Source organism: Lithobates pipiens, unplaced genomic scaffold, assembly GCF_037356315.1.
Source record: "Lithobates pipiens isolate NorthernLeopardFrog02 unplaced genomic scaffold, aLitPip1_a1.2 Scaffold_18, whole genome shotgun sequence".
Lineage (NCBI taxonomy): Eukaryota > Metazoa > Chordata > Amphibia > Anura > Ranidae > Lithobates > Lithobates pipiens.
This window is the reverse complement of record NW_027507758.1, coordinates 572,475,364-572,493,276: the sequence shown is the minus strand read 5'-3', so window position 1 is coordinate 572,493,276 and position 17,913 is coordinate 572,475,364. Positions and strand designations below refer to the sequence as shown.

At 44.3% G+C, this 17,913-nt stretch overlaps 1 protein-coding gene and 2 non-coding genes across 3 annotated transcripts in view; 1 reads left to right on the top strand and 2 right to left on the bottom strand.

Annotated features, from left to right (window-relative positions):
* BLK (BLK proto-oncogene, Src family tyrosine kinase) overlaps nucleotides 1–17,632 on the top strand; it is a 115,571-nt gene extending 97,939 nt beyond the window's left edge. Inside the window, exons 12-13 of the mRNA XM_077489036.1 lie at nucleotides 1,536–1,667; nucleotides 15,452–17,632. Coding sequence (XP_077345162.1) covers nucleotides 1,536–1,667; nucleotides 15,452–15,654 — 335 coding nt within the window. The 3' untranslated portion in view covers nucleotides 15,655–17,632. The remainder of the gene's footprint in view (nucleotides 1–1,535; nucleotides 1,668–15,451) is intronic.
* TRNAA-UGC (transfer RNA alanine (anticodon UGC)) lies at nucleotides 4,004–4,075 on the bottom strand. Its single transcript has one exon. It is a non-coding gene; the product is annotated as a tRNA-Ala (tRNA).
* TRNAA-UGC (transfer RNA alanine (anticodon UGC)) lies at nucleotides 6,228–6,299 on the bottom strand. Its single transcript has one exon. It is a non-coding gene; the product is annotated as a tRNA-Ala (tRNA).
* Nucleotides 17,633–17,913: the final 281 nt, after the last annotated feature.

Here is a 17,913-nt window from a genome sequence, read left to right as displayed (position 1 = left end):
ATTATTATTATTTTTTTAGAGGGGTGTAAAAATGTCTTTATATTTTTGGTTACATCTTGGAAGAATTATTTTATTTGTTATATACAGTATTTTTAAGTGCATGTGGCCAGAAGACACTTGGAAACACTCTGAGATGCTCAGAGACCACTTGGAGACACTCGGAGATGCTCGGAGGCACTTGAGGACGCTTGGTCTCTGAGCGTCTCTGAGTGGTCTCCGAGCTCGAGCATTTCCGAGTGTCTCCAGTGCCCCCACATCTCTGGCCACATGCGGTACTGCATACACTAGTAGTGACACTGGAACTAATTATCTGAGTTTCCATTGATTCCTATGGGGAAACTCGCTTTGATATATGAGTGCTTTGAATTACAAGCATGCTTCTGGAACTAATTATGCTCCTAATCCAAAGCACCGCTGTATTTAATGTTGATTGAGAGAGTTTAGTTCCACTTTAATGAGCTAACATCTCCTGTGTTTTGCATAGTTCCACATTTCACCATTGAGCTGGTTTTAAAGTAGTATTAAAGTGATTGTAAAGGCAGAATATTTTTTATCTTTATGCATTAAGATGAAAAACCTTCAGTTTGCAGTAGCCCCTCTCAGCCCCCAAATACTTACCTGAGCCCCATCTCGATCCAGCGATGATGCAGCAGCGTCCCGGCTGCCGGGACTCCCCTTCTCATTGAGTGAGATAGCAGCATGGCGCCTTTGGCTCCCCCTGCTGTCAATCAAAGTCAGTGAGCCAATGTGGAGAGAGTGAGGGCAGGTCCAGGCCATGGCTCTGTATCTAAATGAAAACAGGGAGCTGTGGCTTGGCTCAGGTGCCCCCCATAGCAAGCTGCTTACTGTGGGGCCACTCAACAGGAGGGAGGGGCCAGGAGCACCAAAGAGGGACCCGGGAAGAGGAAGATCCAGGTTGCTCTGTGCCAAACCACTACACAGAGAAGGTAAGTATAACATGATTGTTATTTTTAAAGAAAAAAAATGGAGACTTTCGTATCACTTTAATAAACCCTCATCAGTATTTAGCTTAAGCAAAATAAAATAAACAATCCCAGTAAACTTTTTGCTTTCCTTACAGAAAAAATAGTTAACAATGGACAGTGCAGTCTGGAGACAGCCTTTGAGCTTGGAAAAGAGATAGGGAGGAAGAGGGGAATGCCTTGCCATCCTAGGCTATAGGGCTGTGTGTCTCTATTGATGCATATAGTGTATGAGGAGACACAACTCTAATCCCTGCATGCAAGGGTGACTCCATAGGATGTTGCAAGAGAAAGGAGTAACCCTGAAATAGGAAAACCGGGGTCGCCGTTAGGGCATCAGTTTAAACTGGAACATAGGCAAGGATTAAAAGATAAAGAAGCTGTATACTCAGTAAGTGAATACATTTGATTCTGAAAGTGCTTAAAAAAATGAGCGATTAATAGCACTTTAATAAATTCCCCTCTGTTATGAATGTTCTCTTATTATGTTGTTCATTGCACAGAAATACCAAAATGGGATTTTTTAAAAAAGTCTCTTTATTTAAACTCCAGGCACCAAATTCCCCATCAAGTGGACGGCACCGGAAGCCATTAACTTTGGAGTATTTACGATAAAGTCAGACGTGTGGTCGTTTGGGATTCTACTTACAGAAATTCTCACCTGTGCTCGCATTCCCTATGCAGGTAAAATGTACTAAAATAAAATCTATTTATTCATTGTATGACAAGCTGCACTATACGGCGGCATCCTTCCAATGATAGAGTTCAGGTCTTTCCAGTGGAGGGTACTGCTGAGCTTTAAAACAAGACCTCATTGACCTCAGTAGCTGTGTGTAATGTGGAGCAGTTCATCATCAAAGTTCACAGCAGAAGCAATGAAATCCTCCAGTTCAACTCTCTCAGAAGCTCAGCTCACCCTCCAAGAGCTACAGCTCTGGCATTTACATTAGAATTTCGAATAATACAGGGTCATAGTAGCAAAATTAAAGTTTGATAAAACTTTGTGCACTCGTGTCATACTTTGGTGAAGTAAAACCTTAGTCTCCTTTCACACTAGCTGACTCCAAAGTTGTGCAATTTTCATAGACTTTGATAAGACTTTTACACTCTCTGGCATTAAAGTTGTAGTGTAGTAGTGCAGTAACCTTTTCTGAAGAATGACTTCAGTAGTGTCAATTGGAAAGAGAATGCTTGGGAAAGTATTCACAATGCTTCACTTTTTCCACATTTTTTTATGTTACAGCCTTATTCCAAAATGGATTAAATGCATTGTTTTCCTCAAAATTCTACAAGCAATACCCCATAATGACAACGTGAAAGAAGTTTGTTTGAAATCTTTGAAAATGTATTAAAAATAAAAAATGAAAAAAAATCACATGTACATAAGAATTCACAGCCTTTGCCATGATACTCAAGATTGATCTCAGGTGCATCCTGCTTCTACTGATCATCCTTTAGATGTTTCTACAACTTGATTGGAGTCCCCCTGTGGTAAATACAGTTGATTGGACAGGATCTGGAAAGGCAACAGCTGTCCAATCAACTGTATTTACCACAGGTGGACTCCAATCAAGTTGTAGAAACAGGTTCCACAGTTAGTGCATGTCAGAACCCATCCAAGCCATGAAGTCCAATGAATTGTCTGTAGACCTCCGAGACTGGATTGTATGGCGGCACAGATCTGGAGAAGGGTACAGAAAAATTTCTGCGTAAATGGAAGACATTTGGAAACACCAGGACTCTTCCTAGAGCGGGCCACCCTGCCAAACTGAGCGATCTGAAGAGAAGGGCCTTAGTCAGAGAGTTGACCAAGAACCTGATGGTCACTGTGACAGAGCTCAAGCATTTCTCTGTGGAGAGAGGAGAATCTTCCAGAAGAACAACCATCTCTGCAGCACCCCACCAATCAGGCCTGTATGGTTCGGTGGCCAGATGGAAGTCACTGCTCAGTAAAAGTCACATGACAGCCCGTTTGGAGTTTGCCAAAAGGCACCTGAAGGACTCTGAGACCACGAGAAACAAAATTCTCTGGTCTGATAAAACAAAATTCTTAGGTCTGAATGGCAAGGGTCATGTCTGGAGAAAACCAGGCACCGCTCATCACCTGGCCAATACCATCCCTACAGTGAAGCATGGTGGTGGCAGCATCATTCTGTGGGGATGTTTTGCAGTGGAATGAACTGGGAGACTAGTCAGAATTGAGGGAAAGATGAATGCAGCAATGTACAGAGACATCCTTAATGAAAGCCTGCTCCAGAGCGCTCTGGACCACAGACTGGGGGCAAAAGTTTCATCTTCCAACAGGACAACGACCCTAAGCACACAGCCAAGATAACAAAGGAGTGGCTATGGGACAACTCTGTGAATATCCTTGAGCTGCCCAGCCAGAGCTCAGATGTGAACCCGATAAAACATCTCTGGAGAGATCTGAAAATGACTGTGCACCGACATTCCCCATCCAACCTGATGGAGCTTGAGAGGTACTGCAAAGAAGAATGGAAGAAACTGCCCAAAAAATAGGTGTGCCAATCTTGTAGCATCACACTCAAAAAGACTTGAGGCTGTAATTGGTGCCAAAGGTGCTTCAACAAAGTATTGCGCAAAGGCTGTGAATACTTATGTACATGGGATTTTGTTTTATTTATTTTTTTATTTTTAATAAATTTGCAAAGATTTCAAACAAACTTCTTTCACATTGTCATTATGGGGTATTGTTTGTAGAAATTTGAGGAAAATAATGAATTTAATCTATTTTGGAACAAGGCAGAATTTTGGAACATGATTAAATGTGGAAATAGTGAAGCTAGCACTGTGAATACTTTACAGATACACTGTACATGACATATATGGCATTTTACATTTCCTGCGACTTGGGGTCTCACAGACATATATGGCATTTCACATTTCCTGCGACTTTGGGTCTCATAAGTCGCAGAAATGTGAAAGGAGCCTATGAGATTTTTTTAATTGAATCAACATGATTACCATAGTTCAGCAAGTAAGTATCATCTTTCAAAAGTTGGAGATGCCGGGGATTGAACCCGGGGCCTCATACATGCAAAGCATGCGCTCTACCACTGAGCTACATCCCCTGTTGAGTGGAAGTTAAAAATATAATTTACTTAACTTAAATTGCAAGCCATTACATGCAGACATAAGATGAACCTTGTGATTAATGTTCTGATAAATATTAGGTATATGTTGTGTGGTTGTTATATTTACTTTTGCCTTGTAAGTAGCTTGAATATTTGTCCCAGTGAATGTCTGACTGTTTTAAACAGAGGCAGGAAAATGTACATTTCATGTCTGCAGAAATTCATAATTTTCAGTAAAATAAATAATTTATCTCCAACTTTTACCATCCTTTTTTTTTTCTACTTTTGCCAACTTCTATCCATGTTGAAACTATTTAAACTTTTAAAATGACATTCAGTTTACGTGTTTGTCGAAGTACCAGTGACCCCTAGTGGAAAGAAGGAGGATTGCCTACCAGAGTTATTACAGATCTTTACAGACCATGATTTGGCACGCACACAATATCGTTCATATTTGTTCTGCCTCTCCAGGCACTAAGCACTATAAGTGTGATCTCTATAAATGATCCAGATGTGGCTTATGGTCTCAGTAGAATTGGCACACAGTGACTCGATCCAAGTGATATCCTGCAGATCGTAGGAAGCTTTCTAACCACTTTCTTACCGCGCTATAGCCAAACGACGGCTACAGCACGGCTCTCTCATTCTGGATGGGCGTCCATGGACGTCCTCCCAGAACTTTGCCTCTCGTGTGCCCCCTGGAGCATGCATCCGGCACTCTCTGTGGCCCTTTACCACGATCTTTTGGAAGTGGTTAAAAAGCTTTCTATGATCTGCAGGATGTCACTTCGCTGGAGTCACTGTTGGCTAATTCTACTGAGACCATAAACCACAGATCGTGGTAAAAGGCCAATCACAGCAGCCCTTTACCATGTGATTAGCTGTGTCCAATCACAGCTGATCACAATGTAAACAGAGTTGTTGGCTATTGGCTCTCTTTTCCTTGCGTGCTGTCAAAGTATTAGGAGAGGAGAGCTGGTAACTGGAAATCCTGACAGGGGACATGCACACAGATATTTAGGGCACTGATCATCATCAGTGCAGCCCCATTAGTGCGTATCAGTGCCAATCAATCCCGCCTATCAGTGCCAATCGGTGCTGCCCATCAGGGCTGCATATCAGTGCTGCTGCATATCAGTACCCATCAGTGCTGAATATCAGTGCCCCTCAGTGCTGCGTATCAGTGCCCATCAGCACCACCTATTAGTGCTGCCTATCAGTGTCGCCTTTCAGTGCCCATTAGTGCCACCTATCGGTGCTGCTCTTCAGTGTCCATCAGTGCAGCCTCATCAGTGCCTGTCAGTGCTGCCTCATCAGTTATTACTATTAGTTATAATTATTTATTATTATTGTTATTATTATTATATTAGCACAATTTCAGTAAAAAAATATACTGACGTTATTTTGAGGGCACAAGAACGCAATATATTACTTAAAGTGGAGTTCCACCCAAAACTGGAGCTTCCACTTTCTGTATTAGACAGGTATCTGCTTCCGCCTCCCCCCCTGAAATGTGACACCGGAGGGGGGGGGGGGGGGGTCGGAAGCGGATACCTGTCTAATACAGGTATTTGCTCCCGCTTCCCGGCATAGATCACCGCGGCGTTCGCAGTGACCTACGCCACTTCCAGCGCCTACTCTGCCCTCCCCAGCTGTATCCTGGGAGACCACTGAGGATGCACAGCCCGACTCGCGCATGCGCAGTAGGAAACCAGGAAGTAAAGCCACACGGCTTCACTTCCAGATTCCCTTACTGAGGATGGAGGCAGCAGCAGCCGAGAGCTGACGGCCAGAACAGGTTCGGGTGCCGACATCGCGGGCTCCCTGGACAGGTAAGTGTCCATATATTAAAAGTCAGCAGCTGTAGTATTTGTAGCTGCTGGTTTTTAATATATATTTTTTTCGGCGGACCCGTGTGTACGCGGTCTGAACATAATTTCTTGTGTCTTCCTTTCTGTACTATACTCATGCACCCAAAGATCGACCAGGTCCCCAATGATGGGGCAGAGCAGTTCTGTGCATACACCAGTCCACCAAGGGTGTTTGCGCCAGCAATAGCGGGGCTGATGGTCCTCTTTAAGATTCTTACATGTCCTTATTTGAATTGTCATTATCATTGTTCAGCAAGTAAACATCATCTTTCAAAAGATGGAGATGCCGGGGATTGAACCCGGGGCCTCATACATGCAAAGCATGCGCTCTACCACTGAGCTACATCCCCTTACATTTGTGCTCACTCTTGCTGAACTTAAAGGGGCAAGCTATTACTTGCAGCAATGAGATATATTTTAGATTAATGTTCTACTATATATTATGTGCTGCATGTATTTTCTTTTGTACTTTTGCCTAGTAAGTAATCTGAATATTTGTCCCCCATTTGTAAATGTTTGACTTTAGATAAATGCAGGGAAATGTAAATTTGAAAACTAAATAAAAATCATAATAATCCCTGAAATAAATGATATCTCTTCAACTTTTCCCATCCTTCCACAGCGAAACAATTTACACTTTTAAAATGAAATGCAGCAATGCGGTGTTTCTCCAAGCACCAGTGACCCCTAGTGGCGATTGCATGGTCATGCAACACTGTATGCAAATTACATTTTTACCATTTTTTTTCACACAGAAATATAATTGAGTCTTTATTTGGTGGCATTTGATTTTTTTTCTTTGTGGTATAAATCAAAAAAGACTTAAAAGTAAAAAATAAATAAATAAAAGTTTGTTTTTTAAACTTTCTGCTATAAAAATACATCCAATAAAAAAAATGTAACAAAAACTAATTTCTTTATAAATTTAGGCCAATATGTAGTCTACTACATGTTTTTTATTAAAAAAATCCCAATAAGTGTATATTGATAGTTTTTTTTATATCACCTACACATAGCTTCCAACTGTCCCTGATTTGGAGGGACTGTCCCTGATTTGGAGCAATGTCCCTCTGTCCCCGTCATTTGTCCCTCATTTTGGTCTGATCAGGGGCGGACTGACAACCCATGGGGCCCGGGGCAATAGGAGATTATGGGGCCCCCAGGCAATCAGACATTATGGGGCCACACAGTATACAATCACACAGGTTACACATACATGTACACACAGTATACACAGACATGTTTCTATTGGCTGAGAAGGTACTGGAGAGGTGGGGCAGCTATAATCTCAGGATTTTTAGACCAAAAGAATGTCGGTAAGAGACATTTCAGAGACAGATGTAAAAAAAAAACACAGATTTTTACATACTTTCCCTGGTTTTACTGAGGCTGGCAACCCTGATGGGGCCCCCTAGTGGCACGGGACCCTCGGGCAGTGCCAAAGTGGCCCAATGGTCAGTCCGCCCCTGGGTCTGATCCATAAAATGCACTTTTTATCTTTCAAAACGTGTTTCCCAGTGCTAAAACTTTCATCTAATTTCTAAATTGCTGCATTTTATACATTTTAAAAGCCAATATAAAAAGTCCTTGTGGATTTAATTTGACCTTTTTTTTGGTTAATTCTCCTTTAAGGGGGTGTGGCAGGGGGTGTGTCCTATGCCTTCATACATTTGTTAGCAGATGTCCCTCATTGCAATCTCAAAATGTTGGGAGATGTGCCTACAAATTATGGTGTGTGTGTGTGTGTTTGTATATACACTGGAATTCGTTTTTTTTTTATACTACTAATGGTGACTATCAACAACTTATAATGGGATTGCGGTGGACAATCTGACACTAACTGATACTGGGGGGTAACTGACTAACTGCCACTGACATCACCAGTGACACTTATACAGTGATCAGTGCTAAAAATATACACTGTCACTGTACTAATGATGCTGGCTGGGAAGGGGTTAACATCTAGAGGCGACCAAGGCATTATATATGTGCCTAACTGTTTGTACAGTGTGCTGCTTTTACTAATGATCTCTCAAATCAACACTCAACAAACTTCTACTAACACGAAATTAGCAGAAGGAGCCCAAAGGGTGGCGCTAAAGAGCTGAAAAAACATGTAGTACGTCTCTACATTTGTGTTTGTTAGCTGAGAATTCCTTTCCGTTTGTATGCAAGACAAGATCCAGGCACACACCTTCAGACAAAAGTCTGAGGTTTTGTCTGCGGAAAATGCGATTGTGTGTACGAGGCTTTAGTGATTGCTAATACATTGGTTAGCTAAACTAATCTCCTCTCTGTGCCAATCTGATTGTGGTTCCCCCTGTTACTAACTGCTCTAGGGTAAGCCCTGCTTCTGAAGTCATGCCCAACACCCTTGAGCAGTAATGGTCAACTTAGTAAAAATAGGGGAGCCTCAAGTGCGGCCCTTGACATGTCCAGAGGGCCACACAATATTTTTGTTTTTAAAAAATGTGTGCTGCATTACCGTGCAGTAAAACCCATATTCTACCATACGTTACCGCAAAGCACATTCATTCTGAATGGCATCCCAGCACAGTAACAGGACTGAACAATGCATTTGCATGGCAGCACAACACAATGCACCAGTGGTGGCTGGTGCTCTACCGGTTGGGGAGCGCAAACAAACCTGAGACATCTACCCCCCACGGTCGCTCCAGCTTGCCACCCCACACCACCCCCTCCGGTCGCCGGCTTGCTCGCTTGCCGATCAATCGGTACTTGCCCCATCCAGGTCATGGCTGCAGCTCCCCCTTCCGTCTCATCCATGTCCCGGCAGTCGCTGCTTCTCTTCCCGGCCAATCGGGTCTTTGGACTTCTGGCCAATGAGGTCTCAGGACTCCCGGCCAATCGAGTCTCAGGACCTGCTTCCTAAATGGCGAAACAGGAGGACATTAGCGAATATTAATTCGCCAATGTCACGCAACTGGGCGGACTCAGGGCGCAGTGCTCTGCGCCCCGGGCTCACCCTTTTTTGAAGCCAATTAGAGCCCCAGGCTCTAATCATGTGTGTATAAAAACAACAAAAAAAACATTGAAATCCATGTGTCCAGCGCCCTGAATGTAGATCAGGGGCGCATAGACTAGGGGGACGGCGCCCCTGCACCCCATATTGACGGGCCGCCACTGCAATGTACATGCACTGCTCAGATTGTTTTCTCTCCAGGTTATCTCTTTGTTTCTCCCTTCTAGCAGTGACTAAGAATCTCAGCACCCCCCCCCTCAGCAGTGACTCAGCAGCTCAGCACCCCCCTCCCAGCAGTGACTAGGGTTGCCACCTTTTCTTCCAGCCAAACCCGAACATTTTGGCTGCACATGGCAAAATTTAATTTTTAAAGGGGGAAACGCTGTGGTGAAAAGGGGAAAGTCTGATTTAAAGGGGGTTTTGGCTCACCAAACCTCCCACTTACAGAGTCCACAGGGCACTCCTTACATCTGAGTCCCCCTTACCTTAGTGTACTCACTTGCTCTGGGCACGAGAGAGAAGGAAGGGAGGGGGAGACTTCAGTCACAGGCAGTGGATGGTGAGTTCACTCACCTGAGGATGGAGGCTCAGACACCATGTATCTGCTGGTTGCTGAGCTTCAAGCTTCCAGCCCACACATCCCTTTCCTGAGGCACAGAATACCAGGGATTGGAGTGTGGGTGGACAGACAGAGGGATAGGGGTGGGAGGAGAGGGAACAGATCATGTCCCATTACCTTTCCAGGGGTGGGGCTCTTTTGCACCCCTATGCCCTGAGCAGTTGTGGTACTTGGTTACTTGGGGAGCCATAGTCCATTCTGAATCATGTGTCCAGGTTTCAGGTGGTCTAAAACCCAAACACATGATTCAAAACCCAGACTGTCCGGGTGAATCCTGGACAGGTGGCAACCCTAGCAGTGACTCAGCAGCTCAGCACCCCCCCCCCCCCCTGCTCCCCTCTCCCAGACTTGGCTAAACAGCTCTCCACCCCATCTCTGCAGTGATTTGCAAACCCTAACTTGGGATTTTCTTTCCCTTTCACTCTCAAAGATAATGGTAAACAGGACAAATAGAGAGGATGAATCTCCCTAATGGGGGCACAGACAGCAATAAAAACTGACATTTGTTCTAATCCATCTCCACTTTATCCAAAATTAAATAAATAAAAGTATTGCCTTTAGTTATGCTTTACCCGTGAATAGCGGACCTAGAATGCTATCTTTCACTCTGTGTGCAGCGATATGTAACATGTGTAGCGCAATCAACGCTCTTATATGTAGATACCTCTGACACGCCTGTTTTCATTCATACAGTATGTGGGTGAGGTCCAAATTTTTTTTATAGAGTTTTGATGTGCCTGTGTATAACTTTCTTTTTTTTCCCCATTTTTCACCAAAACTTTATTAGTTATCACATAAGGGGCCAAAAGTCCCCTATGTAATTCTATATTGTTGTGACAGGTTCTCTCTTTTAGGCCCCTAAATTTCTTTTTTCCTAAACCTGCGGTGGTGCACAAAAGCAAAACACCTAAGGCCGCGTACGCACGGGCGGACTGTATGGCCTACTTAGTCCGCCGAAACACATTTCAGCGGACAGTCTGCTCGTGTGTGGGCTTCAGCTGACTTTTTCAGCGTGCAGTCTGGCGTACTAAGTATTTCGGAATTTCCGTAATACTGTCCGTCATACTTTGGTTTCTGCGGACAATCCGCTCGTGAGTAGGCTAGTTCGACGGACTAAGAATGGCGCATGCTCAGAAAGGATTTACACGGCGGAAGGGTGCTTTGCTGTGTATTGGACTTCCTATTTTTAGTCCCGTCGTACGTGCTGTACACGTCATCGCGCAAGCTTTCGACGGACTGTTTGTGCATCCGTGTGTGGTCAAGTCCGTTCATTCGAAAGTATGACGGACTGTCCGTCGGATTGTATGACGGACTAAGTAGGCCATACAATCTGCCCGTGTGTACGCGGCCTTAGTGTACGGAAAAAGTCCATGTCAACAACACACACAAAAGGGCACTTAAGGGTGGATAGCAGAGAGGACTGCATGTCCCACAGGGACTCCCATAGAGGCAGAGAGCCTTGGCAGAAGCAGCAGCTGGAGGTCACATCTTGCCTGTGTCTGTGTTGTTTCTTCCCATGCAGCAGGCTGTGTGTTGGGGGACTACATGGCTCAGCAGCCCCTCAGCAGGCTCCTCTCTCCCTGGGTGGATGCTTGGCAGAATGGATTACATCTTCAGCTGACAGCCTTTCCTTTTTCCCAGGTGGATGGAACTAACTGGGGTAGAGCCTCCTTCCTGAATTCATGAGCACAGGGAGGGGGCAGAGCCCACCAGAAAGCCCACTAAGAAAAAAAACAAGTTAACTCTTTCCCTCCCAGCTGGGGCAGCATTAACCACTACCTGTCTACATGTTCGCTTGGTCTCTTTTCCCTATACCTGGCAGTACCATCTTGGGTTGGCAGGTGAAACAGCGAAACCCAGGAAATATGGTGGGGGTGTGAATGTACCAAGGGTGTGTGAAAGCAATCCTACAGTTGTATAGCCACCCAATTCCTTTCCACCTGACAGCCAACAGTCATCTGGCCAGAATTTACACACACTGGGGTTGATTTACAAAATACGGAGAAGGCCAAAATCTGGTGCAGCTGTGCATAGAAACCAATCAGCTTCCAGTTTGTTTTTTTGTCAAAGCTTAACCACTTTCAGACCGGACCATTTTGCTGGTAAATGACCAGAGGTCTTTTTACAATTTGGCACTACGCTGCTTTAACTGGTAATTGCGCGGTCATGCAATGTTGTACCCAAACAAAATTTGTGTCCTTTTCTTCCCACAAATAGAGCTTTCTTTTGATGGTATTTGATTGCCTCTGCGATTTTTATTTTTTGCGATATAAACGTAAAAAGACCGCAAATTTTGAAACAAAATGATATTTTCTACTTTTTGTTATTAGAAAAATCCAATGAACTCAATTTTAGTCATACATTTAGGCCAAAATGTATTCAGCCACATGTCTTTGGTAAAAAAAAGTCAATAACTGTATATTTATTGGTTTGCGCAAAAGTTGTCACATCTACAAACTAAGGTACGTTTTCTGGAATTTACGCAGCTTTTAGTTTACGACTGCCTATCTCATTTCTTGAGGTGCTAAAATGGCAGGGCAGTACAAAACCCCCCCAAATGACCCCATTTTGGAAAGTAGACCCCCTAAGGAAATTGATAAGTGGCATGTTGAGCCCATTGAATATTTTATTTTTTTGCCTCAAGCGATTGAATAATGACAAAAAAAAAAATTTTTTTTTTTTTTTTACACAAAGTTGTCACTAAATGATATATTTCTCACACATGCTATGGGCATATGTGAAATGACACCCCAAAATAAATTCTGCTGCTTCTCCTGAGTACGGGGATACCACATATGTGGGACTTTTTGGGAGCCTAGCCGCGTACGGGGCCCCGAAAACCAAGCACCGCCTTCAGGCTTTCTAAGGGCGTAAATTTTTGATTTCACTTCTCACTACCTATTACAGTTTTGAAGGCCATAAAATGCCAAGATGGCACAAAACCCCCACAAATGACCCCATTTTAGAAAGTAGACACCACAAGCTATTTGCTGAGAGGCATGTTGAGTCCATGGAATATTTTATATTTTGCCACAAGTTGCGGGAAAATTACAAACTTTAATTTTTTTTTTTTTTTTCACAAAGTTGTCACTAAATGATATATTGCTCACACATGCCATGGGCATATGTGAAATGACACCCCAAAATAAATTCTGCTGCTTCTCCTGAGTACGGGGATACCACATATGTGGGACTTTTTGGGAGCCTAGCCGCGTACGGGGCCCCGAAAACCAAGCACCGCCTTCAGGCTTTCTAAGGGCGTTACAGTTTTGAAGGCCATAAAATGCCAAGATGGCACAAACCCCCTCCCAAATGACCCCATTTTGGAAAGTAGACACCCCTAAATTTAGGGGTACACTAGTGAGACTAGGTAATAAATGGCGGGTGCCCTGAAACTATAAAAAAATAACTAACCAACCAGCGTCACCTGTAACAGTTATATGGTGATCACTGGTGAAAGGGTTAACTAGGGGGCAATCAGGGGGCTTTATGCGGTAGTATATGGGGGTCCCTGGCGCTATAAAAAGCTGCGGCGAACCTAAATACCTACCTGCCTAACTAGCGTCACCTGTGACACTAATACAGCGATCAGAAAAATGATCGCTTATTAGGCTGGGTTCACACTGGAGCGATGCAGGAACGCCACGAATCCGCGGCGGGTTCCCGCATCGCATGCCTCTCGGCGGCAGTTCACACTGCCCTATGCGAACTGCTGGGAGTGTCAGTGAAATGTTAATGACACCCCCAGATCAGTTCGCATATCGCAGTGCGATCTGCAAACTCGGATCGCATGGTGTGAACACCCATGCGATCCGATTCTGCTGCGGACCAAAAAAAGGGTCCCGTGCGAATTTGCGGCGGGTGCGGCGGGTGCGACGCAAATTCAGCCATACTATCTGTATGGCTGAACTCGAATCGCACAGTGATCGGATGTGATTTGCACTGCAGTGCGGTGCGAATCACATCCGTTCTCATAAACCGCTGCAATGTGAACCCAGCCTTAGTGACACTGGCGAGGGGGGGTGATCACGGGGTTAAACCTTTATTGGGGGGGTTAGGGGGGTACCTTAGAACTAAAGGGGGCTAACCCTAACTGCCCTAACAGTTATTACAGTCGCAAATGACACCAATGCAAAAAAAAAAAAAAAAAATGACATTGGTGTCACTGTGACTGGGGGCAGGGGTAATTGGGGGGGTGATCGGGGGGTGAAGGGGGGGTGTGAGTGTGCCTGGCATGTTCTACTGTGTAGTGTCGTGTTGGTGCAACTCACCGATCCTCTCTCCTCGGTGTCGGAACGAAAAATACCGACACGGAGGAGAGATTACATCACTTCCTCTCCTGTGTTTACATTACAGGAGAGGAAGTGATGTCACGGAGCATTTCCATTCGTCGGGAGCGATCGCGAGGGGGTGGCCATGAATGAATGGCCGCCCCCTCATCCCGGATCGCTCCCGAACGAATACCGACCGCCGCAGGCACCGGGGGGGGGGGGGCCTGATCGGGCCCCCCACCCGCGGGAAGGCAGGGACGTACAGGTACGCCCATATGCCTGCCCGTGCCATTCTGTCGATGTACATCGTCGTGCGGCGGTCGGCAAGTGGTTAATTGAACAAGCTGAAGTTAGAAGCTGATTGGCTACCATGTACAGCTGCAGCAAATTTTGTATTCTCCAGTTTTCGTAAATCAACGCAATCATGTGTGTAACGCTGCCTATTCACGACCGGACTTTCCAGCAGACTAGGTCCGATGGAATCAGTCAGTTGGACAATCTGTTCGTGTGTGGGCTAGATAGTTTTTCATGAAAAAAATCAGACGGACCTAGAAATAGAATATGTTTCAAATCTGTCCGACAGACTCAATTCCGTTTGTATGCTGGTCCGACGAACCAAATACGACTCAAGGGAAGCTATTGGCTACTGGCTATTGAACTTCCTTTTTCAGTCCCGTCTTACATCATCACGTTCAAAACGAATGGACTTAGTCCATTCGTGTGTGGGAAAGTCTGTTCGTTCAGAAAATCCGTTGGAACTCTGCCGAAAGTCCGTTGGGAAGACCGTCGGACCTAGTCTTCCGGAAAGTCCGGTCGTATGTACGCGGCATAAAACTCTCCGCTGCTGACGTGAAGCAGTTTCCAGTGGCAGCTGGTGCTCAATATTTTGAGTTTGGGAGATGGTGATCAGTGGCCTTACCTTAGGAGGCCAATGATGAGTTGGTGCTGGATCTCGGGTAGGACTCCTGGAAGCTTAAAGAGGCTTTTGATGCCCCTCCACCTGCTGCTCCTCACTCCAGCATGCCGAGGGAAGAGCTGGGGCCATTGCTTCTCTTCCTGGCTGAACAGGCATTGCTTCTCCTTCCGAACAGAAAATGGTTCCTGAAACCCGATTGGCCGGGAGTCCCAAGTCTCCCTTGCAAATCAGGTCTCAGAATGCCCACCCTTTTTTTGAAGCCAAGTAGAGCCTCAGGCTCTAATTATGTGCTTCAATAAAAACCAACCCATTGAAATCTATGCATCCAGCGCCCTGAATGTAGATTAGGGGTTGGGCACATGGATTAGGGGGACGGTCCCCTAATGAAGCGGTCACCACAGTAAGTTTCTAAGCATTGTATGTTGCTCTATCATTTTTTTTTTTTAAATTGTCCTCCACATGAAATATTCAGTTGGTCTGGCTTAGATGCCAAGTGTCCCTCTTTCTGTATGAAAAGTTCCCCCATTTTGCCCAACATTTGAGAAAATTTAATTCATTGTTCTATCCAGACTTCCCAATTTTTTTCAACTTGGACATCCCCATTGAGGAAAAATTTGAGGCCCCCCAACAGCCCTAGAGATGCTAAGTACATTGTAGCAACACTACTCAGGTTCTTCACTGAGCTTCCTCACTCGTTTTCTTTCTTTCCTCAGGTATGTCCAACCCAGAAGTCATACAGCTCCTAGATCAGGGTTACCGCATGCCCTGCCCGGAGAACTGCACCACAGAACTTTATGAGATCATGTTGAAATGTTGGCGAGAGAAGCCGGAGGAAAGGCCAACCTTCGAGTACCTGCAGTCTGTCTTGGAAGATTTTGGTACGGCCACAGAGAAGCAGTATGAAGAGGAGCCTTGAGATACTTTATGGATTTACAGATTAAAGAGTAGAAAACCTTGTGTGAAACGTATCAATGGATGAGAGCAATGGAGGACTGAAAAATATGGCCTCGTTGTCATGTGATCTCGAGAACAAAATATCAATATTAGGAATCAACTTTGATGGTGACTTGCACAACTACATGCTGGCTTAGTGTGGTTTTATAATACGTGCTCAACTCCATCCTCAGTAATCATCTCATCGGTCATATTTGTGGACTTCCCATTTTTTAATCAATGTTGCTAAATGTTTTTGACAGGGTTGAGCTTATCAACTAATCTATTTGTGATTGCGATTGCTAGCATAATGCTTAAAGCAACCCTAAGGCCTCGCTTACACGGGTGGCCAGGGGGCGGTAAAAATAGCCAGTGGAATTGCATTTTATCCACCTCAACTGCCCAGCCTCATGTTAGCATGGTTGGAAGCCATGTTAATACACACTATCACGGTCATGCTCGACAGGCAGAGCATGCCACCAAATGCAGAACATTCAACCATACCTCCCAACATTTTGAGATGGGAATGAAGGACACCTACTAGCAAACGTATGTAGGCATAGGACACGCCCCCTGCCACACCCCCTTAAAAGGAGAATTAACCAAAAAAAGGTTAATTAAATCCACAAGAGATTTTTTTTACCACTACTATTCTTTTATATTGGCTTTAAAAAAAATTACAAATGCAGCAATTTTGTATTTGGATGAAAAGTTTAGCACCGACAAACACTTTTTGAAAGAAAATAAATGCATTTTATATACAACTATATAGATCAGACCAAAATGAGGGACAAATGAGGAGGGATGAGGGACAGAGAGACATTGCTCCAAATCAGAGACAGTCCCTCAAAATCAGAGACAGTTGGGAGCTATGCATTCAACTGATTGGCTCCTGAATTCCTGGCTGCCGCTGCTCTATTATCCTCTGAAACAAGATACACCATAGATCGCTTATCAGAGAGTGCTGCTTGCATAAACAAGCCCTTAAATAAGTGGAAAATGTTTTTGTTTCTGTATTTTCCACAGGGTGATAATAAAAATTTTCTGAAGTTAACTGAACGCAAGTTGAACTCAGAATGAACAAGCTGCATGCACTCTAATCTTTAGCCAGCTCAGTGACATGTTTGGCTGCATAGCCTGTGGTTACAGTGGACTTTTAACGCTCAGATTTTGGTGCAGAAATGACTCCTAACCTTTATGCCCCCATCACCATAATCTTCCACTCCCCACTAACCCAACTCTAACCTATGCCTCCCCCTAACCTTAACCCTCGCATGACAGTAGTAAAAGCTTCAGACAAACAACTGAATGCACAGACGAAATACCGATAAGGGAGTAGTTCAATCTACAAAAGGATTTGTATTTTTGTCCAAATATTGCTATTGCTGACCTTCTGAAAATGCTAGTTGTTACAGATACTGCTTACAATACATTCTAAGCAGCTGAAGCAGAATACATTTTTAAAAAATTGCTTTTTTTAAAATATGGTTCCCCTGGATGTAGCTCTGGTTACAATGCTTATCTCCTCTATGGAGCTACCTCCTGCAGTATTCCCTTTCTGCCCCTAGATGTCCTCAGTCTCCTCTTTGAATGACACCCAGCATAATACTGAGAACTCGCAGTGAGCCCAGGGCGTCATGGTCCCGTAGCCAGAGGGGGCTGGCAGCAACATATCTGAGGTTTACAACCACTTTAACCTAATAAAAGAGGTACTAATGAGTAAACTGCACATCTCTGTCCACAAGGTTAACCCTTAGCAATCTACTGAGTGATTTTATTTTTTTTATTTTATCATTCTTGCCTTTAAATATAAATGGTGATCAGTGGATCCCCCACCTAGGCTGTGATCTCGTGCTGCAATGCTTTAGAAGGGCGGCGGGCTGCCCTCTATTTTGGCACATTTTAATAATATTGTATGTAAGGCAGCAAATTAATAATAAAATATCTTTCTCATTCTGGTATATGTGATGGATATGTTTTTTTTTCTCAAAAAGTGGGGGAAAAAATGACAAGTGGCTGAGGGGGGGAATAAATAAATAAAAAACATCCAATCGGGTACTTCTACTGCACACAGTTTTCACCCCATAACAGGAAATGCTCCGATGCAATCCGTTTCATTGCCTGGCTGTCCTCTTGAAGAAATGCCGGCATTTCAGGTGCAATCCACAAGCAGATAACCATTAGGCCTTAATCGGCCATGAGGCCTAATGGCCAAAATGTGTCGGCATTCCTCCAAGATCCA